At 39.2% G+C, this 24,140-nt stretch overlaps 2 protein-coding genes across 3 annotated transcripts in view; one reads left to right on the top strand and one right to left on the bottom strand.

Annotated features, from left to right (window-relative positions):
* Positions 1–24,140, bottom strand: part of LYPD6B (LY6/PLAUR domain containing 6B) — a 155,486-nt gene that overhangs the window by 129,140 nt on the left and 2,206 nt on the right. Inside the window, exon 1 of one of the 2 annotated variants that reach the window (XM_033111688.1) lies at positions 12,978–12,996. The exons of the other annotated variant lie outside the window; for it this stretch is intronic. The gene's annotated coding sequence lies outside the window, so the exon portion shown is untranslated. Of the gene's footprint in view, positions 1–12,977; positions 12,997–24,140 lie in introns of those variants that run through there. 2 annotated transcript variants of the gene reach the window in all.
* Positions 17,941–18,286, top strand: LOC117025677 (60S acidic ribosomal protein P1-like). Its single transcript, XM_033111692.1, has 2 exons — positions 17,941–18,025; positions 18,074–18,286. Exons 1-2 carry the CDS (start codon positions 17,941–17,943, stop codon positions 18,283–18,285), a joined length of 297 nt encoding a protein of 98 aa, XP_032967583.1. The 3' UTR covers position 18,286.

Below are 24,140 nucleotides of genomic sequence, written 5' to 3' on the forward strand. Positions count from 1 at the left end.
TGAGCGTGTTTCCTTTCACCCTAAGGAAGAAGGTACCTGGCTGAGAGACCTCCACGGTCTATGCAGTGAGTCCTTCAGAAACTAACTTAATTAACCATTCGGAAAAGCACCGAAAATTCCCAGCAGCTTCCAGGTCCCCAAACACCACATTTGCCATTTATCCCCAATGCTGTCATTTCCTGCCTGCAGTGAACTAATTACACACAGTGGGAATTCTGGAGCTGCCAGTTCTAATGTTTACCTGTTGTTAACTTGTGGTGTGACCTCAAAGATATTCCTCTAGTGTCTTTATTTCCTCTGCTATAAAAGCAAGATAAGAGAGTGACATGCTTGATAAAGTGCTCTAATATAATACTATTGTCATCACTCCCCTGGAGATGCTCTCACGGATGTTAATTAACACGTCTCTTTTACTAAGGCCTTTCAAGATAACTGATGACATGTTGTGACAAGCATGGGATCGCAGATGATATTTCCTCTTTTGCTGAAACAGGTTTCAGTGGCAAGTGCTACTTACAAAATTGTTGATAAAAACAGTATCAAATGTGCTTCTTTGCAAATCATTCAGTTTCATTCAATGGGATGTCGTTTTCTAACAATGTGGCTTCACAGGTAGAAGAGATACCACAACAAAATCACTTTCAATTAGATTTCCATCACCTTTAACGTCTAGCACCGAAAACTTTTGTTAAGTAAAATTGCGCTGTACGTCTTTACCAGTGAAATACTTTGTAACCACTGAAAACCATGTTTTAGTAGATTAGTTAGTAACATAGTCTGGGCACGTGAGGAAAACTGGTTATAAAACATTCTGTATACAAAGCAGTCAGTATAGATTTTGTAAATCTATGTGGGCACAGAAAAATATTCAATAAAGGGTAGCTATTATATTTTACATCTCTCTATGAAGGCTCCAGCCCTTTTCTTATACATTTGAGTAAGCTATATATTAAAGTTATAACACATATTAATAATTTGTGTGCGTAACAAATTTAATGCAAACTTTCCCAGTCTATTATCTCTTCATTTGTATAGAAGTTTTAAATTTTAATAGTCAAGTATGTTCATTTTTTCTTCACTGGTTGCATCTCTTGCTTTAAAGCCATAAAAATTGTCATTCCTATGCAGACCTAATAAATATTTTCTGCTAGTTTTTCTATAATTTGATTTGCAATATTCAACTCTCTGGAATTCAGTTTTGAGATATGGTGTGTTTGTGGGATCCAAGTTGATATTATGTCCAAACCATTTAATAGAGAATCTATTAACTAATTCTTCCCCATTGCCTTATTTGGAAAACTTGAGCACTTTGTGTTGTATGTAGATAGGAAATTATTCCAATTCACTTTTTAATATGAAGTACAAGACCCTCAAAGTAAAACTCAAATATGCATAATAGTTCTGTAAAAAGTCTCAGTAAGGAATCATGAACAAATCAAATCAGCACCATCAAGCCATTTCATCTTCAGTGGGACATCAGGCAGCTAAGTGATAATTCCTGTTAAAATCAGTCTTCCTATTCAGTAGAAGGCTTTGAGAATGTAATTGTAGGGTCTATAAGTATATGGTAGCTGAGTCACTGACTACCGTTTGAATTCTCTGCTTATTTATGGGGAGGGGCTACTCCTTGGGTGGCAATGTTATTCTAACCCTGGCACACCTGGAAATAACACCCTTTGGCCTGAAAAAAAAAAACTAAAGAAGTTAAGGAAGTCATTATTTAATTTAGTCAAGATTTAGAACCATCATTATTACTCTACTATTTTTCTTCCAGATATACTAGAAACCTACCATGCACGATATGTCCTATATAAATTTGCATTTGTTGTTTTGGTTTCTGCTGTCTGTATGTTGCTATTTCCATTGAGATACAAGCTCCTGGAAAGCAAAGACTGCAAAAACTGTTTATTGAGGAAGGACGGAAAGAAGGAAGGAAGGAAGGAAGGAAGGAAGGAAGGAAGGAAGGAAGGAAGGAAGGAAGGAAGGAAGGAAAGGAGGGAGAGAGGAAGGGAGGATGCACTTGCAATCCTTATAGCTACCTCTTTGCTAAGCCTTACCCACAGTGAACACTCAGAAAAGGGAGCCAACAGGTCAACTATTTTAGCATTTCAGCCATAAAGGATGCTTAAGGAAAAGGAAAAAGAAAAAGAACATATATCCCTGAAAGCTTCTGTCTGAGCCCATCTTCCCTACTAAGTAATATGGACAGGGTTTTGCCATCCACGCACTCCCCAAAGCACAAGATGTGCTGATCTGTCTTTGTATTTGCATAGCTATGACTCGTCATTATCCAGCCCTATTTTTTGACTAAACAAAACAGAATTGCGCCATTAGGATTTCAGCATGTCTATTCCTGCAGTGCCTATTTTGAATTGTACCTTTTAGAAGCAATCACTTTAAGGGAAAAAAAAAATGTAACTTCTAAGGTATATACTTGGCTTGGTTGTAGAATCTGAGCTGTTCTGGGTTCCTCTTCCTGTTGCTTTCCACGTCGGGAGGTGATGGCTGAAGGAGGTTCCTCAGAAGCAAGGCAGTGAGGGAACCTTACAAAGCAAGGGAGCCCCCAGCCTTGTAATCCCTGTTTTTCGTCTCCTCCACCAATAAAAGTTTAGAGAAAGCACCATCATCATCACCAGGGCTACAATTTACTGAGCATCTTATATGTGCCAATCACTTCTGTTTTACTTGTTAGTATTTCCAGTGCTGTTTTTGTTACCCCAAAAATTCTAGAATGTATTCCCTCCCCATCTCCAAAAAAATTGCTCAGTTTAATATCATACTTAATTAGTAAGTGTAACTTCAGAGCTCTTGCTTAATTTCTTAATCGAGTCAATGACTAGCATGTCAAGAAATGTCATATTTAATTTCATAATAGATGCTCGTACAGAAAATAGGAAAGTCTAACCTCTAAGAATGCCCTCCCTGTCCCTGCTCTCTCTCTTCGGTGGGAGAAGAATGGATACATTCGTCAGGCAGCATAAGGAGGCCAGGGAAGAGGTGAGAGATTATCTTACATGCTGGCAAAGCAATCGTATGTGACTCCTGCCATCACTGTCCCCATCCTACTCCCAAGCCCCAAGGAGTCCGAGAGAAGAAGAGGCAGAGTTACATGCTAATAAATGCTAACCATGCTGCCTCTGCCCTCCTCTCTCCCAGCTTTCGCCTAGGGGTGGGCCCTGGAGAGGAGAGTCAGGCACGCCTCACAGGAGGTTCCCAGGACGTAGACAGCAAATGCCAGGGAGCCCAGAAAAAATGCAGTTCCTTCCACTGGGAGTGAGACATCTAAAAACACATGTAAACAAACATGTGTTTCATTCTTAGATATAAACAGTCAGTCTTACCCTAGCAGTTCATCTGCTACAAACCATGCTCAGGAATGTAAATGCAGCCTGGGTAACCTGAGAGAGAGGCTACAGAGCGTTCCTGCAGGACCACTTCTGCTTCTCTCTAATCTTTCCCATAAGTAGTAACCGAGGCTATTGCCCCATTTCATGCCACGGAGTCTAGATTGAAACCCATACCAGCATATTTTCCCCTAAAATGTGCAGTCTCCCCCAGAGCGTCTGAGAAGCAGGAGAAGGAAGGCAGTCATTTGCAAAGCCTAAAGGTCCACACTGGAGCAAGTGTAGGAAGGTCGCTAATGGAAAGCAGGCCCCTGGGCTCAGGCTCGCCAAGCTGAGCGCTACCTTTGCCCCTCATGGAGGCTTCCTCTTAGAGGCTACAAAGTTGCAGTTATAGGAGACACCAGTGTAGCCTGTGGTACCTCCCGCTGTTGGCCACCGTCCTTCACCCCTCTCTGTGCTCATGCCCTTTGCCATGTGACTTTGCAGCTCTGCCCACTGATGGAGATCTCTGCCCCTAGAGTCTGGGTTTGCCTGTGACTTGCTTTGGTTGGAGGGAGCCCAGGCCTTAAGAAGTCTTGCAGGTTTCCTCTTAGACCTTCAGCTCTGCCTCTGCCTTGAGAAGAGATGCCCAGGGGGATCCCACGTGGAGCAGACATGAACCCAAACTGCACGCCCAGCCAAGTCATAGCTTGAAGCATCGCTGCTCAGTCAAGTCCAGTCTGGATCAGCCAAACCCCAGCCAACCCACAACTGCAAGACCACAGTAAATCATTGTTATTCTAAGCTACTGTGTTTTAGAGAATCTTTTACAGGGCATTATTATGACAATAGCGAAATTAACTGATACTGCTCATGGAAAATAGGGTATGTCCCTTCCCCAAAAAACAAGAACTAAATTTTAATAAGCGCTTACTATAGATCCCTTCTTGTAAGAGCCTTAGGTGAGTCTACTTGTTTATTACTCAGAGGAACCCGGTAAGACAGACAGGATTTTTATTCCTATGTTAAAGATGACGCAGCACACTTAAGTCACTTGCCCACAACTGGATTGTGGCAAAGGCAGATGCAAGCCCCAGACACCTGGTTCCACAGCCCTTGCTTGTAACTTCTGTGCTACGCAGCCTTGCACACTTCGTAGCCTAATCTGCCTAAAACTCTGCTGTGGGTTCCCACGCCCTCAGGGTAAAATGCAAACTGACAAGCCCTTCAGAGTTCAAGGCCCTTCACAGTCCCATCCTTGTGGAGACTCCTGCTTCTCTCCTCCCCCTCCTTCACAGTGGGCTCCCACCACACTGAGCTCCTCTGTTTTACCAAACCCACCAACTCCCTCGCCCCTTGAACCAGCTCTTCCCACTACCCAGAGTGCCCTCCTCCTCCTTTCCTGGGCCACCTCTAGGTCATCCTCAAGGACACAGACCCTGCAGGAACTACTTCCTGATCTCAGACATGTGCACCTGGCCGCTCATCCTGAGTGGCCCCTAAATTCCGGAACCTTCTCCAAAGACGACTGACCCCTCTGGGCTGTTACCATCTGCTTAGCATTTTCCTGAGCCCGGCCACCAGCCCTCTGAGGGCAAGGCCCAGGTCTTACTCCTCTTTGTCAGCCCCAGGTTTAACAAGGTGTCTGATCTCATCGTGGGAACACAATAAAAGTTTGCTAAGGTAAAAAGTGGGTGAGAGGAACAATGACATGAGGGTGAAATGGAGAGAGAGACAGGAGGTTTAAATGGTTCATTTTTAAATAGCAAGTCCTCATTTCTAATAAACATTAATTAAATTGCTCAACACCCCTGGGTCTCCAGCTACATATTCTTCAATTAAAATAGTTCTTTCATGACGGTTTCCTCTGCCAAACCTTTCCTCGCAGGTTGATGTGTTCACCAGAGCATCCTGGGACAAGTAACAAAAGGCAATATATTCACTTGCAACAGCAGGGAAATTGAAGGCCTACCCCCTAAATGTTCACCCCTGACAACACAAAAGTATGTCTGCTATGATTTCAAAAGAGACAGAGGAAAGTCTGTGGCAGAGGAAGACACTGAGGAGTAAAATATGTCTTCAGATTGGTGACGACATTGGGGAGAAAACGTTTATTTAATATGAACTAGCGTGCGAGAGGCCCAGCTCTCAGAATTCCAGTTTGCAGGTGACAAGTGGTTATTAGTGCCTTAACCTCAAAGACACACAGTAAAGGTTCAGGGCTTGGCAACCTGACAGCACCTGTGGGGAGCTAACTAGAGCTACGAGATGGAGGCTACAGCTGTCCTCAAAATCACATGGCTCCTAGGCCACTTATAACAGCCAGGTCCTAATGGTGGAGCCGAGTGGAAACTATAATCAATAAGAGTGAAATGTTCCTGGAGACAGAGGGTGAAATCCTAAAAACACAGACCCCTTTCCCCACTGCACCATCATGTTCCCGAATGAGCGACGATTCTGATGCTGAAGACACGTGTCCCTGGTGTATCCTGGGAAAGACGGGAGAGGCCAGAATCATGGGTGTGCCTTGATCCATCTCACATTCAGCTTGGACTGGAAGTCAGTGTTATGGACAACTGGAATGTAAGAACCAGAAGATCTCTGAGATGAGGCCTCCTGTAGATTTCAAACACTTTCTAGTGACCTCTTTGTTCAAACAATGGCTTGCAGAAGCCTCAGTACAGGAGAGGAAACTGAGGCCGCTCCCTGTAGGAGGCAGAGGCCAGGAACTCCCAATGGTTGGTGTAAGGACAACTTCTGAGATGGCTCATTGGAGGCTTAGGAATTTGGCTCGGAAATCAGATTCAGCCCAAACCTGCATTTTGCAGTATGGAAACCACAGTTCAGAGGGGTAAGGTGACTCGTCCAAGGTCACAGGGTCTGACGGCAGAAGGGCCAAGGTCAGGACTCAGGCTCCCAACTGCCAGGCCAAATGCTGTGGCCTCTACACAGCACCACCCCTTTTCTAGGAAGGCCCTTCACACCCTCACCTCCCTCTCTCTTCCCCATTGGTAAGTCCCAGGGCCACTCTAGAGCTTAAACTGAGGTCAAGAGTAACTTAGTGACAGTTTTACGGATGCCTTTACCACACATAATAGGGAAAGCACAGCTATAAACACCAATCCACCCCTCCTCTCTTCACCCCAATTGACCCTCAACATGGGCAAATCATTACAGGCTTTTCAATGACCTAGAACTTTCTCCGAATCCCCTCCCCACCCCTTTTCTTTCTGTTGCATTCTTATCAGCAGTGAATCAAATGATTAGCTGCAATGCTGTGATTCTTCAATTTGCTGTGTTTGTCCCAACACAGTATTTGTGTTTGGTTTTAAAATGCTGTTTGCTCCACTTTCTAATTTCATTTTAGAAGTCTGCAAGGAGAGAAGCCAACATTTAATCGTAGGGACTGGAGGCTGATTTTACAAACTGCTTACAACGCCCAAATAGAGTAGTTATTTTCCTATTTCTCTGTGATTGAATTGGCTGCTGTATCACATGCAGTAAACAGTGTGAACCAGAAAGCAGTTCTGCATCCTTATCGTACCCCTCACATAATCAAAAGAAAAAATGCAGTGTAATAAAAAAGAAACAAGGAAACTAGAACTTCGTATTTGTTTAAAAGTTAATTAAACTTGAAAGGTTTGTGGGAACAATTCATTTTCTTTTGTAGCCCAAGACCATAAGGTTCCTGTTCCCATTTTAGCAGTGAAATGCTAAAAAGGAACCTGATGTTATTTCAATTGTGATAATAAATAATATATAATAAAGCCAGAATCGAGGGTTTCTTTTTAAATAGCAAAGTAAAAATGGAAACACATGTACCACACTATTCTGAATTGACTTATAAAAAAAAACCAAAACTCTGTAAACATTTTTAAGATGTGTACCAATGTCATTGCTTTTGTTCATACTACATTCATTCTTTTCTTTCCTAGAAAGATGTCTTTACAATAAGCACCCAGATATGACTTTCTGTGCACCCTAGTTAATCCTCTGAACTGAGAAGATTAAAATGGCTAGAGTATGCGCTTCACAAACAAAGTTGAATGTACAATAAAACGTAACAGGAAGCTCTCTCCAAGCTTTCGGAGTAACTCAGATTTGAAGTCGGATAATGTCCAGTACTTGTCAGTTCCACATCAAAAAGCATCCATCAGAAGGACAATGCTGAGCAGTCTTCTCAGGCAGAGGAAAGCAGGAATCCTAGCCAAGTCGCACTGAAGATGAACATGGGGCTGGTATTGTATTACCCCAACCAGACACAACAAATGGAGCCAGGAAGTGGGCTAAACGTGGATTGCCTCCCTATGGAAAAGGTCGTGTGAGTGTGTGTATGTGTGTGTGTGTGTGTGTAAGAGAGGGAGAGAGAGAGAGAGAGAGAGAAGGAGAGAGAGAGAGAGAGAGAGAGAGGAAACATTTCAGAGAAAGTAGGAAGAGCTGATGATGAGATAGAGCAGGAATTGTTGCATAAGGTAAGAGGTTCCTCCTATCAAACAACGTGAGGTTGGATAAAGGATTTCCAAGCCTCCGATTCTAAAATTCTTTGATTCCGTGGGATAGTTTGACTCAGTTTCCATTAGCAAACTGAGACCAAAAACTCTAAGGGTGAAGCCCACATCTGTCACAGGTTTCCTTCTGACAGGTTACCCTTTGAAAGGAAACACTTGCCAAAGTATTAAACTTCCTGTTTCCTCTCTGTCTCCCCAAAAGACTTCTCCATGAGCACCCTGAGGACATGGTTTGTGTTTAGTTTTTGTGATCCCAACACGGTACCTGAAGAATATAGTAAGCAATCAAAGATATGGAAAGGCAGGATGGAAAAACTAGTGGGGAAAATTGAAGTTTTACTTTTAAATAATGAATGCTGATATTTTAGAAAATGTTAATCAAACTCATTGGCACCTAAAGGTCACATGAATAGATTCTTCAATTAAAATACTTCTTTTCTAGTAACTACTATGCTAATCCTCCAATATATGGAACCAAGGGAAGTCTTATTGTTTAACTATCCCTTCCGTAGGAGGAACCAGTCAGCAACTCCTGCTCCATCACTCAGATTCTTAGAGTATAAAAAAATCATAAAAAATAGCATAAATTATACTGGCCATCTCATTAATCAGGAACATCAGAGAGTAACAAGACAAGGATGTTTGCTCTCACCACTTGTATTCACCATTGTATTGCTAAAGCAATTAGGCAAGAAAAAATAAATCAAAGGCATCCATATTGAAAGAAAGAAGTAAAATAATCTCCATGTGTCGATGACATGATCTTGTATATACACAATCCCATTGAGTTCACTAAAAAAACTACTAAAGCTAACCTAGTTCAGAAAGGTTTCAGGAAACACAATCAAAACACAAGAATCAACTATACTTCTATGTCGTACCAATCCAAAAATGAAATTAAGACCATTTGATTTACACTGCATCAGAAAATAAAATGCTCAGTAATAGATTTAACTTAAAAAAATTAACTTTAAACTGTTTCTTTAATGAAACAAGTATAAGATATAAAACTGAAAACAACAAAGGAACAAGACAAACAAAGAAACAAAAACTCATAGATACAGGCAACAATTTAGTGGTTACCAGAGGGGAAGGGGGAAGGGGGGATAGAAGAAAAGGGTAAAGGAGGGCAAATACCTGAGGATGGAAGGAAAACTGACTCTGGTTGGTGAGCACACAATGTAATATATAGATGATGTATTACAGAATTGTACACTCGAAACCTATGTAATTTTACTAACATTGTCACCCCAATAAATTTAATTTAAAAAATAAAACAAGCATAAGACTTGAACACTGATAATTACCAAAAATCATTGAAAGAAATTAAAGACCTAAATAACTGAAGAAACATCCCATGTTCATGCCTCGAAGGCTTAATATTGCTAGAATGGCAATAATCCTCAAACTGACCTACAGATTCAATGCAATCCCTATCAAAATCCCAACTAACATTTTTGGCAGAAATTAACAAACTAATCCCATAATTCATATGGAAATATAAGGGATCCACAATAGCCCAAACAATCTTGAAAAAGAAGAACAAAGTTGGAAGACTTATGTTTCCCAATTTCAAACTACAAAATAAAAATAATCAAACGTGTGGTACTAACATACGGATAAACATACAGATCAATGAACAAAATTGAGAATACAGGAGTAAACTACATATTTCTGGTTAATTGATCTTGACAAGGGTGCTATGACAGTCAATGGGGAAAAGAATATTCTTCAACAAATGGTGCTGCTACAAGGGGATAGCTACATGCAAAAGAATAAATTTGGATCCCTAAATTACACCATATACAAAAATTAAGTCAGAATAAATCAAATGTCTAAATGGAAGGACTAAAAGTATAAAACTCTTAGGAAAAAACATAGGTGTAAATATTTGTGACCTTAGATTAGGCAATGGTTTCTTCAGTATGACACCGAAAGCACAAGTGAAAAAAAAAAAAGATTAATAACATATTATCAAAATTAAAATGTTGTGTTTCAAAAGATACTATCAAAGGAGTGAACAGATAACCTATAGAATAAAAGAAAATATTTGCAAATCATATATCTGATAAGGGTCTAATATCCAGAATACATAAAGAACTCTTACAACTCTACAATAAAAAGACAAATAACCCAATTAAATACCGACAAAGGATTTGAATAGACATTTCTCCAAAGAAAATACACAAATGGCTAATAAGTGCATGAAAGATGCTCAACATTATTAGTTACTAGGAAATGCAAATCAAAACCACAAGAAGATACTACGTCATACCCACAAGGAAGGCTAGAAGCAAAAAGATAGTCAATAAAAAGTGTTGGTGAGGATGGGGAGAAATTGCAACCCTCAGATATTGCTGTAAAGTGGCACAGCTGCTTTGGTGACATAGAGTCACCATGTGATCTTGCAATTCCACTCATAGGTGTATGTACCCAAGAGAACTCAAAACACGTCCACAAAAAACTTGGATATGAATGTTCATAGAAGCATTATCCATCGCAGCCAAACAAATGGATATGACCAAATTCTCCATCAAGACGAACAGATAAACAGAATATGATAGATCGTTACAATATATTTTTCAGCCATAAAAAGGAATGAAGTACTGATTTATGCTATAACCTTGAAACCATTATGAACCTCAAATCTCAAAAACATTATGCTAAGTGAAAGAAGCTAGACACGAAAAAGGCCATATGTTGAATGATTCCATTTATATGAAATGTCCAGAATAGGCAAATCGATAGAGATAGAAAGTAGATAAGTGGTTGCCAGGGGCTGAGGGAAGGAGGGAACGAGAAGTGACTGCTAATTCGTATAAAATTCCTTTGTGGAATCATGAAAACGTTCTGGAAAGAGATAGTGATGGTGGTTGCTCAACTTTGTGAATATTCTAAAAACCACTGAATTATTTACCTTTAAAAGGGTAATAATTTTTACAGCATGTATATTTATCTCAATTATAAAATAAAATAATAATCATGAGATGCTTTCATATACTGCTGGTGAGAATGTTCACTGGTAGAACTTCTTGGAAGAGAGGTTTGGAAATGGGAATCAAATTTGACCAGATCATTTAAATTCTAAGATTTTTATCCTCTGTAAATAATTATGAATGTCACAACTTTAGCTGTAAAGATTATCTGCAATGTTGTTTATAACGTTAAAATATTGGAAATACCCTGAAGGCACAACAGAGATTTTGTTAAATGAATCACGGTACATTCAATCCATGGAAAATGAGTCAGCTATTGAAATTATGTTTATGATACATTGTTAACCGGAAAAAGAAGGAAATAAAATATGATATGAAGTATATTATTGTGGGGTTTTTTTTAACTATCCTATATGTACGTATCCATGCCTCCATATTAGAGAAATAACAGAACTAAGCTGTCTAATACTATAGTCATTAACCACATGTGTATATTTAAATTTAAACTAATGGGAATTAATAAAAATTAAAAATTCAGTTCCTCCATTACACTAGCCACACGTCAAGTGCTCAACAAACACCTGAGGACAGTGGCTGCAGCACTGAACCGTACAAAACATTTCCGTCATCGCAACAAGTTCTACTGGAATGAGCTGATACAAAGAATGCACACCAAGTGGCCTCATAATTTTCTGCCTCTTTGTTTATGTTTATTTTCCCCCTTTTCTATAACAAATATAAATGTTTATAATAAAAGAATATTTTTGTTTTTTAAAGATTCGAAGTAAACTGAACTGGGGAGAAGGGACCTGGAAAATTACTCTTTTGGTGCAGACATTGCCCACCGCTGCAAATGGAATGAGTCGCTTTGATCTTGGCAGCAAAGGAACTAGTTCTGACAGCCTCTCTTGCTGAGACCGTACGTCTGCACCCTCTGAACTAGCGGTGGTAAGGAGATGGGAGCAACCCCAGGCAAGAGCACCACAGACTACCTCTGTTCTTACCCAAAGTTCAGCAGTTTTTCAAGAATAATGCTTCTCAGATTGTTGTATGCCTTTGATGGATCACCAGAGTGATAAAATGGCTGTTTCTGTTCATTTTGTCCAGATTTATAGTTGCTTTCTGGGGAAGAGGATTTGCAACCTCCTTACTTGGCCAAAGCCAGAAATCTGGCCTCCTCATACAGATTTTAAAAAACAATAATCTTGGTACTGCAGGAAGCTTGGGGAAGAGGTACTCTCAAGCTTTAGGTGATAAAATAGGTTGTTTCATGTTTTCCGGAGGACAACATCGAAATATATATCTAGAGCCTTAAAAATATTATAGCCATTTACTCAATTATGTCGCTTTTAGAAACTCTATTCTAAGGACATAATCGTGGATGTGCTTCAGAGATTTAGCTACAAGCATATGCATGACAGAGTTGTTTATGATAGCAAAAAGCTGAATTCAAGCTAAAAGTACAGGATACACCCGCACAATGAAATAGTATACCAGCCATTAAAAATAATGCTGTGCAGGAATATTTAATGACATGGAAAATGTTTACAAAGGTTAAGTTTAAAAAAAGTTTTAACACAGTGTGAAAAGTATCATTTCACTTTGTTATACACACACACACACACGTGCTTAGAAGAAATGAGAATGATTAAAAGATAAACAGTGACTATCTCTGTGGAATGGGAAAACATCTGATTGGGGAGGTAATCTATTATTGTCCACATTTTCTATAATGAACATGTATCACTGTGATAATAAGGAAACAATAAAAGTATTGTTTTTAAAAGATGAAATCACATGATTTGAGACAGGAAACCTTTGTACTTAGAACTTGAAATAAAATTATTGCTATAGTTGAGTATTTCTACATTTTGCTCTGGGCTTCCTGGCTTCCAAGGCACAAAGAGAAATACAAGGAGTTACATAGGTCTCCCAGGAGATAAACGGCCATTCTGGCATTAGATTCTAAGAGAAATGCGTGATGCACACGGCTCAGTGAGCCTGAAGTGGAGCACAGCCCTCATCGTTGTTCTAACTATTCTTGCAGTTGTTTAAGAATCAAGGTCCTCATACTTTGCTAAGGAACAAATCACACACACACACAGTGCCTGTTATTTTTTCATAATGTACTTCCACCCCTATTTTCTCTCATAGCAAAATAGTATCAAAATGAATGAGATGTTTTCAATATGACTCCAAGGACGCAATACCTGGCTTTTATGTGATATTTTGATGGTGACACTGATTCACTATGAACGAGAACACTCAGAAGATTGTCTCACAGATGAAGTGGATCACGAATGAAGAGTGGTAGATGCAGTATACTTTAAGGAAGTATGTGTCTTATTATACATCCCATCGAGCCCTCTGAGAAGAGAAAGTAGAAAAAAATTAGGTCAGTGGCTACGAATGGTTGCTGTAAACTTGATGGAAGTCACGCAAAGGTAGAGCCAGAGCTACTGGCCCTGAAATGGCCCTGGCAAGCTGACCCTCACTGTGACAATTAGTAGCTTCCGGAACAACACTCAAACTACATGTCTCAGAGTCAGAGTCTCTGAAGGCTCAGAGGTCGGGGGGGAGTGAGGGGAGTTGAGCCTGTCACATTCTGTGAATGTCTATCCTGCTATAGAAACAGTTTAAATTACATTTCCTTCTGAATCTTACCTACATTTTCTCTCAGATCCTATGGATCCAAGTCACTCCCAGTGAGAGCAGAGCTTTCATAGAACTTGGGAGACTACTAAACCAGCTTTCTTCCGCTTCCAAATCCTGCCCACCTCCAAATACCTTCCACTCCATATGTCTGATATTTACCTTGCAGGCCAAAATCAAGTCTTTCTTACCTGTGTGGCTTTTCTTTCACCTGTGACCTCTAAGAGCACATACCCACTACACAACTCATTGACACTCATCTTGCATGTCATGTGTCCCCAAATGCTCTGTAAGCTGTGAAGTACGGGCATCTCACCTAGAACCAGTCACAGTATCTCATGCATGAGTACTAAGGGGACCAGTTCATCTAGATTACCCAGTCTGTCCATTGCCCAAAGTAAATGCAGGGCTATTAAGCCCTTGTGTCGGCAAGTTATAAATAAGGTTAGTAGCAAAACCGTTAGCAAAGCAATGGTGCTAAAAGGCCAAACTTTCTTGACTGTGAACACAGTTCTTTAAGATTACCTCAACCAATTATGATTTTGTACTGATCACTACTTACGAACAAAAAGAATGAACTGTTCTTCTTGACATCTAAGGAGTTCACAGTCTCTTGGAAAATAAAGACACATATGTATAATAGTTAATTAGGATAACATGTTATTAATATGAAAAAAAGTGGGACACATAAAAATTACAAAGAAAAGCCATCAACAATGTTCAAGAGACGGCTTCAACTGACATCCCACTGAATTTGAGCCAGTGACTAGAAATGGTGCCCAGAAAAAGTCAAGGAACTCTTCCTCTACTCTGAAAGGATCTGCCCACCTGCAGAGCCCTGGCTGTGAACGAGGCCATTCATTTGTGGACGACACCGCACACTGAAGTCCATCTAGTGTGAGACACTGGCCAGAGTGGTGAGAAAGCTGACACAGCTGAAGGAACCAGCACTACACCAGGCACAAGAAAACTCTGAGGTGCCAGGAGAGCTGTCTTGAAACCTCTGAAAGTTTATCTGCTGGAATATGGGCTGGAGAGGCACTTTTCATCCAGCAAAAAACCAACTCACTGGTGGGTCATGATATCAATGTAGAAGTACAAGACTTACAATAAGTGCTGTTTCATAAAGGGCTTCTCATGGGTATGAGTGTGTGCGCACATGCACAGACATGCACACACATGTGTACTGGGTCACACAAACAGATTTCTTTCCACACATTTTACAAGGCTGTTAATTAGACAAACCACTTAGTAAATTATAGAAGGATACATTTCAATTCAGTAAAAGGAAAACACTTGTAACAAGTAAAACTATCACACAATGGGGTGTATTATTTTGAATAGCAGAGAGTTTCCAGTATCTAAAAGACTGCATCAGCATCAAAGCCATAGTTTGTCATGGAGGACATTCACGTTAAGTAGTAGAAAGTGAAATGAGAAGAACTCTAAGTTTCCTCCCCATTCTATGAAACTATCAGTCGATTACAGGCAAGTAACTACCACTGAAGGCACAATTAGAAGGAAAACAATTCCACAGAAGTCACAAGAGTAAATACATACAGCCTGAAGTTTCATTTGGGAGTTTATACTGGAATAGCACCTTGTGAAAGGAAAAGTTGTAAGTGATACTTAGCTCAGGAGGTCTCAGCCTAGAAGTACATCAGAATCACTTGGGGATCTTTTAAAAGATACCCTTCCCTGGATCCATACATACCGTGTTTCCCCAAAAATAAGACCTAGCTCAGGGTCTTTCAACGTCCAAACTTTTTTCAACGTTTTTCACCAAGGGCCATATGAAGTAAAATACACAACCAGCCGGGCCACTCACTCAAGGTGAAGTATGTATTGCCTCACCTGGTTTATTTAAGTAAACTAAATATATTTTTGGAATTTGCTGCAGGCCAATTAAAAATGAATTGCGGGCCGCAGTTTGGACACCTCTGACCTAGCCAGACAATCAGCTCTAATGCATCTTTTGGAGCAAAAATTAATATAAGACCCGGTATTATATTATATTATATATCATACCCGGTCTTATATTATAATAAGATAAGACAGGGTCTTATATTAATTTTTGCTCCAAAAGATGCATTAGAGTTGATTGTCTGTCTAGGTCTCATTTTCAGGGAAATGCGGTATATCAAGCGAAACACTGAAGCCCAAGAGTTTTATTTTGTTTAACATTCCCCAGGTAACATTGAGAATCACTGATTCATATGTATAACATGTATCAATAACATTGCACAAAGCACAAACAGAAGGAAAACAGCACCAGGGTTTTACATGAAGATCATAAAAAGAGCGAGCTAGAACACATCAAATCAAGGCTTTTGAATTCTGCTCATGGCTGGAAAGAGCATCACTCCTATGCTTACAACAAATTAAAAGCCACACAGACTGCAAGTTCATAACTTTGCTGAATCCATTAGACAGCTGAGGTCACAGAGGAACAAGTTAGCCCAAAATCTAAGGAGACCTAAGCACCTGCAAAAAGATACAAGATATGTGCACTTGTTTACCTGAGCCAGATTTACATGGCTACTGGCTAACAAGCATCAGGTAACAAATAATAATGGTATGCTGCTGGAAGAGTTGAAAGAGCACAGAGACGGACCACTTTTGGGCACAGTACAAAAGAAAAACGTAAGGCTGACACTGAAACAGATACTGAGAAAAGCCCTATGGCAAACCAGCCCCAACTCTAAACTCAAGGTAACTCAAGAGGAATCCGAAGTCTGTGGTGCACTGAGGATAATCACAGCAACAACACTTCAAATCCAGTTCAACTCCTGACTAGAATGATCGGCCCTTTCTAGTAGAAACAGAAAGGCATACCCATTTCCATGCATAAAAACTATTTATCTCAATCTCTAATGTCCCACACAAGATGTCACATTCTCGACAAAACATTACAGAGCACACACACACACACACACACACACACACACACAAAATTACACCACCAAGAAACATAGCAATTAAAAAACTAGACTCAGATATGACTCAAATGTTGAAGATATCAGACAGATTTAAAATAACCATAATTAATTGTAAAAGACTCTAATGGAAAAGGTGTACAACATGAAAGATCAAATGTATAATTTTGACAGAGAGATAGAAACTATCAGAATCAAATGGAAATGTTTTAAAGGCTAAACACTCTAACAGAAATTAAGAATGCTTTCAACAGATATTCTTCAATAGATTTGACACAACCAAGAAAAGAATCAGTGAATCTGAAAATAGGTCAGCAGAAATTACCCAAACTAAAACAAGAAGAGAGGAAAAAAAGAATGAAACCAAACAAATAAAAAAATTGTCCAACAGCTGTGAAACACTACCAAAAAAAATTCTAACCTAAATGTAATCACAATTGCAGAAGGAGAAAAGAAACAATAGGGCAGAAGAAATATTTGAATAACTGCTGAAATTTTTTCAAAATCAATGACGGACACTAAACCACAGAGCCAAGAAGTTCAAAAATACCAACCAGGTTAAACACCAAGCATGTGTGTGCACACGTGGACACACACAGGCATATCATATTCAAACAGTTGAAAACCAAAGACAAAAAGAAAGTATTGAATGAGTGAGAGAAAAATGCAACATTAAGTACAAAGGAACAAAGATAAGAATTACAGAAGACTTCTTCTCAGGAGGCAAGCAAAGAAGAAGGCAATGAAACATCTTTAAAGTGCTAGAAGAAAAAAAATTGCCAATCCAGAATTCTATACCCAATGATAATATCTTCCAAAAAATGAAGGACAAATGAGGACTGTCATAGACGAACAACAACTGAAAGAATTCATTGCCAAGGCACCTACACTATAAGAATTGCTAAATAAAATTATTCAGGAAGAATATGGGGTCAGACAGAAACTCAGATCTACACAAAAGAATGAAGTGCTGGAAATGGAATAAATGCAAATCAAATAAAATTCACATTTTTCTTATTTTTAATTGCTATAAAAGATAACTGAATATTTAAAGCAAGAGTCCAAAAACTATGGCCTGCAAGCCAAATCCAGCCCATCATCTGTTTTAGTATGAGTTACAAGCTAAGAATGGTTTTATGTTTTTAAAATGTTGTTTAAAAACAGAAGAAAAATACGCAACAGAGACCACATGTAGCCTCAAAGCCTAATATTTACTTTCTTGCCTTTTACAGAAAAAAGTTTGCTGACCGCTTGTTTAAAGCAAAATAGTAGCAAGGTTTTATTTACAATATATATTTATAAAAATGATAACAATAACACAAAGGATGGAAAAGAAAAATCAGGAATATACTGGTGAAGGTCCTATACACTACACATAAAACAGTATACTACTCGAAAATACACTCTGAGCTATACATATATATGCATATAACTGAAAAATGTTAAAGGCCCCTTTCCTCAGCTACCAGTAAGGTGTAAGGTGCTTGGTCCTTCCGAGAAGCTAAGGCCACATTGAGTGAGGCCCTCACTTCATCTGGCGCCTAGCACCACACCCGGCAGTGCTCGCCCCGCACTCGCGGGCACCATGGGCTCCATCTTGGAGCTCGCCTCCATCTACTCAGCCCTCATCCTGCACAACGAGGAGGTGACAGTCACAGAGGATAAGATCAGTGCCCTCATTAAAGCAGCTGATGTAAATGTTGAACCTTTCTAGCCAGGCTTGTTTGCAAAGGCTCTGGCCGAGGTCAACATGGGGAGCCTCATCTGCAATGTAGGGGCTGGTGGGTCTGCTCGGGCAGCTGGCGCTGCCCCATCAGGAGGTCCTGCCCCCTCCACCACTGCTGCCCCAGCTGAGGAGAAGAAAGTGGAAGCAAAGAAAGAAGAATCTGAGGAGTCTGATGATGACATGAGCTTTGGTCTTTTTGACTAAACCTCTTTTGTAACATGTTCTACTAAAAGCTGAACTCTGAAAAAAAGAAATGTTAAAGATACATAAATAAGAAGTCCATAGTGGAGATAAAAGGGAATCATAAAAAATGCTCAAGAAGTAGGGAAAACAACAATAACAACAAGACAGATAGAATAATAGAAAATAGCATGGCAAAAATGCTAGACTTTCATTAAGCCATATCAATATCATAGTAAGTGTGAATGATCTAACATACCAATTAAAAGACAGATATTGTCATCTTGGCTAAAAACGTATGCCCCAATTATATGACGTTTACAAGAAACCCCCCATAAATATACAGACAGAGATTGGTTAAAAGGAAAAGAACAGGAAAAAGAATAGGATGTAAACACTAACCAAAAGAAAGCTGGAGTAGTTATACTATTAACACCCAAAAGTATTAATATTAACAAGGAATATTAACAGGAATAAAGTGGAGTATTATACAATAAGAAAGGAATCAATTCTCCAAGTGCAAATGGATATGCACTTAAGAAGAGATGGTCAAAATATAAGAAGCAAAAAGTGATATTACTGAAGGGAGAAACAAAAATAATCTATAATTTTAGGGCCAGCCCGGTGGCTCAGGCGGTTAGAGCTCCATGCTCCTAACTCCGAAGGCTGCCAGTTCGATTCCCACATGGGCCAGTGGGCTCTCAACCACAAGGTTGCCAGTTCAATTCCTCAAGTTCCGCAAGGGATGGTGGGCTCCGCCCCCTGCAATGAACACGGCACCTTGAGCTGAGCTGCCGCTGAGCTCCTGGATGGCTCAGTTGGTTGGAGCGCATCCTCTCAACCACAAGGTTGCCGGTTCAACTCCCGCAAGGGATGGTGGGCTGTGCCCCCTGCAACTAGCAACGGCAACTGGACCTGGAGCTGAGCTGCGCCCGACACAACTAAGACTGAAAGGACAACAACTTGAAGCTGAACGGCACCCTCCACAACTAAGATTGAAAGGACAACAACTTGACTTGGAAAACAGGCCTGGAAGTACATACTGTTCCCCAATAAAGTCCTGTTCCCCTTCCCCAATAAAATCTTTAAAAAAAAAAAAATCTATAATTTTAGCTAGAGACCCTACCATTCCTCCCTGTCATTGATAAAACAAGTAGACAGAAAATAAGTAAAGATAGAGAAGACCTGAACAATTTTACCAAGCAGCTTGACCTAATATTTCTGGAGCATTCTACCCAACAATAGCAGAATACAAATTCTTTTCAGTGCACACTGAACATTTACCAAGATAGACCATATTCTGGGCCATAAAACAAACATGAACAAATTTTTTACAATAGAAAATATGCAAATTATATTGTGAGATAATAATAAAACTGAACTAGAAATCAGTAACACAAAAGACTTCTGGAAAATTCCCAAATATGTGAAAATTTAATGATATACTTTCAAGTAACACGTGGGTCAAAAGGAAGTCTCAAGGAAAATTTTTAAATATTTTAATTCAAAATAAATGAAAATGAAAATCACATTTCAAAATTGTGGAATGCAGCTAAAGCAATGGTAGAGGGACATTTATAGCACCAAATGTTTATATTAAAACAGAAGAAAAATCTCAGATTAGTAATAAAAGCTTACTCCTTAAGAAAATAGGAGAGTAAATTAAACCTAAAGCAAGCAAAAGGAAGGAAATAATAAAGAACAGAAATCAACTAAGTTAAAACAGAAAAATAAAAGACAAAATTAATGAAATCAAAATCTGGATCTTTAAAAGATCAACAAAATTGATAAACTTCTAGACAGAGTAAGAAAAAGATTAAAGACACAAATTACCAATATCAGGAGTGAAAGGGAGGATATCACTATAGACCCCACACATATTAAATAGATAACATAACACTACCACAAACAAGTCTATATGCATAAACTTGACAACTCAGGTCAAGTAAACCAATTTCTTGAAAGATACAAACTACCAAAACTTATCAAGAAAAAAGAGGCAACCTGAATTATCTTATATCTATTAAAGAAATTAAATTCATAGTTAAAAACCTTCCATCAAAGAAAACTCTAGTCCCAAATGGTTTCACTAATTAATTCTACCAAACAAGGGAGGAAGAAAAAATACTAATCCTATACATTCTCTTTCAAAAATACAACACAACCAAATGGTATTTATCCAACGAATACAAGGCTGCTTCAATACTGAAAATCAGTGTTATTCACCATAGTAAATATAAAGAAAAATCATACAATCCCTTCAATAGATGGAGAAAAAGCATTCAACAAAATTCCAAATCCATTCATAATAGAATACAAAGGAAATTCCGTAACCTCATAGGGCATCTACAAAAAATCTCAGCCATCACCATAATTAATAGTGTATGATTATTTCTCCCCTATAATAAGAAACAAGGAAAACTCTTTCTCACCACTCCTGTTCAACATTGTACTGGAATTCTTAAGCAGCATGATAAGGCAAGAAAAGAAATAAAAGGCATCCGGATTGGAAAGGAAGACATAAAACTGTCTTTATTCACAGAAGACATCATTGTCTATGTAGAGAATCCCAAAGAATCTACAAGTAAACCTCCTAGAACAAATAAGTGACTGTAGCAAAGTAACGGAATATGTCAATATACAAAAATCAATTGTATTTTTACATATTAGCAACAAGAGCAACCCCAAAATTGAAACACTTAAGGATAAATCAACGAAACATGTGCAAAACCTATATCCTGAAAACTACAGCATACTGATAGAAAAATAAGGAAAGAAACTTAAATAAATGGAGACTTAAGCTATATTGTGTACGTGGAGTAGAAGACTCAATATTGTAAACATATCTATTCTTCCTAAATTAATCTATAGATCCGATGCAGTCCCATTTAAAATCCCAGCAGGAGTTTGACAAGATGGTTCTACAATTTATACGGAAAGGCAAAAGAACTAGAGGAGTCTTAACAATTTTGAAAAAGAACAAAGTTGGAGAACTTACACTATCTGCTTTCAAAGCTTATAAAGTCAGTAATCAAGACAGTGTAGCGTTGGCACAAAGTACGCATATAGATCAATGGAATACAATTCAGAGTCCAGAAATAAATAATTATATTTATGGCCAATTGATTTTCAACAAAAGTGTCAAGACAATTCCATAGGGAAAGGATAGTCTTTTCAACAAATGGTGCTGGAACACTTGAACTTCCACGTGCCAAAAGAAGAAAAAAAAATTTGTTGACTCATATACCTTATACCTTACACCTTATATAACAATTAGACCAAAATGGATTATAGACTTAAATGTAAAGCATAAAACTATGAAACTCTAGCAGAAAATGTAGAAAAATTTTCAAAACTTTTGGTTAGGCAAAGAATTCTTAGATACAACAATGAAAGTTTGATCCATAAAAAGGTTGATAAATTGGTTTATCAAAATTTAAAAACTTTGCCCTGAAAAAGATCATTTTATGGGAATAACATGATAAGGCACAAATTGGAAAAATTATTTGTAAGTCACATTTCTGACAAAGAACGTATATCTAGATTACGTAAAGAATTTTCAAAACTTGACAATAAGAAAACAAACAACCCAGTAAAATTAGGTAATCAAAATTACCTCTGCATAGCACTTCTATGCTGTAAATTTTTATTTGAATTTGTATATTTTTTCCAGTCAGTGATAGAGCCAAACTTGTCACCAATTTTCATCTGTACCATATTACTTGACAATGGAATTAGGCTTTTGATCTCCATTAACCTCTGATACACTTTATGTTGATCTAAAAAAATTAGTTTCCTTTCAACTCAGGAGGTGAATTTCATATAAGTCCTTACTTAGTAAGGAGACGACTTTTCCTATCAAATAAAATCAGTTCTTTAAATAACAACAAAAAAAGTTATAACTTCCTGAGTCATCAAAATTTATTTTCTCACCTTTTAAAGAATGAACCCTGAGCATGAATCATCACATTTTAAATCACCATACTTCCTCCTTCCCCTGTACCAAAACTAAACAATTCCAGAACACTATGATGAAAGAAATGACCTTGATTTTCCCTTTGCTCATATTTCTTCACTTATTTCTCTTCACCTGGTATATTTTGTAAGTCATTGTAAATCATGTTTGGGAACAATGTGAAGTATAACAAACAAAGACATTCTGCATGAAAGAGATCCTCTAAGATCAAGTTATTCAATATGTAACTCTCTTCTTCCCAGTGAACATCTGTGGCTTTTTTTTTTTTTGCCCAATACCATACCTGCTCAAAGAATATTTCTCTGCTGGAAACCCGAGGAAAGAATAAACCTTGAAGATTTCCAGTACTATGGCTAATTTATTTCCAACGATTGCACTCTTTTCTTAACCTGTTTTCATTATAGTACTTCTCACCACCTGGCATAGGAAACAGTAGATTGTAAGCTCCATGAGAACAGAGACTTTTTCTTTCTTATGTGCTCTTTTATCACCAGCAACCCGAACAGTGTCTGGCACACAGCAGATGCTCAATATAATAAAAGGAATGAATGACTGCCCAAGGTATCTCTCTACCTCATTCCCTCACAACCTTCCAGTGATTCTGGCCAGCCCATGGCAGTACTGCTGATGGAAATAACAAAATATGCTGCTCTCACTCCCTCCTTTCTGCCAGGATTAATGACCAGATCTGTTTGCCAATTTCTATGCCAACTAGACACTGAGGATGGAGGATCAAGAGAAGGAGCATCCCAGGTTGCCCAATCTACTCCAAATGTCCACCAATGGTCACCAGTCAAATGGAAACAAAAAGCAGCACTCAACTCATACTGCCAATGAAAACAGGCTAAATGCTTTAAACACAGTACACAGAGGCTGGTTTCCTCCTACACACAACTACTGAGTAGTCACTCGCTGTGCTCATTGTCTGCACAATTGTTTTCTAGTCCCGGATCTACCACTAAACTGCTTCCTCACCAAGTCCCAGTCCATTAGCTTGAAGGCAGGTAAATACTGAAATGAAGACGTGATTCACGGGGGCATGAGGGAAGGTGAAGGGAAGGTACTGGGGAGGGCTGGGGAGTGGGAGGCACCGCAGAACTGGCTGTGAAGCTTTTTCACACTACACACAGCCCGTCCTCGGCTCCTCTACCCCAACCCACCCCTCGAGAATGACCACCACAGCGTGAGCCACTGCTGCTCTTACTAATGGGACCACGAAAACTTCAGGAAAACCTTTCCAGGGTTTGAGTGTTAGTTCTTAGAGGAGTGGGACCAAGATTTGTGCTTCTTAGTGATATCCAGAGCAGTATCTGACGTAGGTACTCCTGCCTCTGCCTGCGTCTCCAGCCTCAGCTCCTTTCCTTCTCCCAGCCACAGCCTGTCCGTCTCCTGTTATACTGAACTTCTCCTAACGGCCCCTTTGGGCCATGGCTTTCATCTTCTGTCACCACCTGCGGGAGACATGCTTGACTGCCTACCTCACAGCCCGAACTGCAGTCACACTTTCTTCCTTGCTAACAGAATTCTGATTTTGTTCAGACATGGAGCGTCCATGTGCTCAAGGAAGGTGAGCCCCTTCCCCAACTCCAGATGATTGCTTGGCCGAAACATTCATGCCATTCTCTTCTCCTTTACTAGTAACTGGTTTAGGGTGGTCATGTGACCATTCCGACCAGTGGTACCTGGTAATGGCACAGGGAACTTCTGGGGAATTTTGTCCTTTGTTATCTAGAGAAACACAAAGAAGAAAGCCTTGTCTCTCCCTCCCTGTTTTGAAAGCATGATGGCAGCCCAGTCACACTCTGGCAGAACAGAGAAAACCAAGAGAACCTTCAAGAACCCACCCTAGAGCTGTGACCACTTTGAACCACGCACCTCCAGACCTTTTACACAAGACAGTAAA

Source organism: Rhinolophus ferrumequinum, chromosome 8 (assembly GCF_004115265.2).
Source record: "Rhinolophus ferrumequinum isolate MPI-CBG mRhiFer1 chromosome 8, mRhiFer1_v1.p, whole genome shotgun sequence".
In the NCBI taxonomy this organism is placed as follows: domain Eukaryota; kingdom Metazoa; phylum Chordata; class Mammalia; order Chiroptera; family Rhinolophidae; genus Rhinolophus; species Rhinolophus ferrumequinum.

Bases quoted from the DNA above. Each gene is read 5' to 3' on its own strand.
- LOC117025677 (XM_033111692.1), top strand. From the start codon at position 17,941: ATGGGCTCCATCTTGGAGCTCGCCTCCATCTACTCAGCCCTCATCCTG. The intron at 18,026-18,073 runs GTGCCCTCATTA...CTTTCTAGCCAG, and splicing joins AGTCACAGAGGATAAGATCA to GCTTGTTTGCAAAGGCTCTG.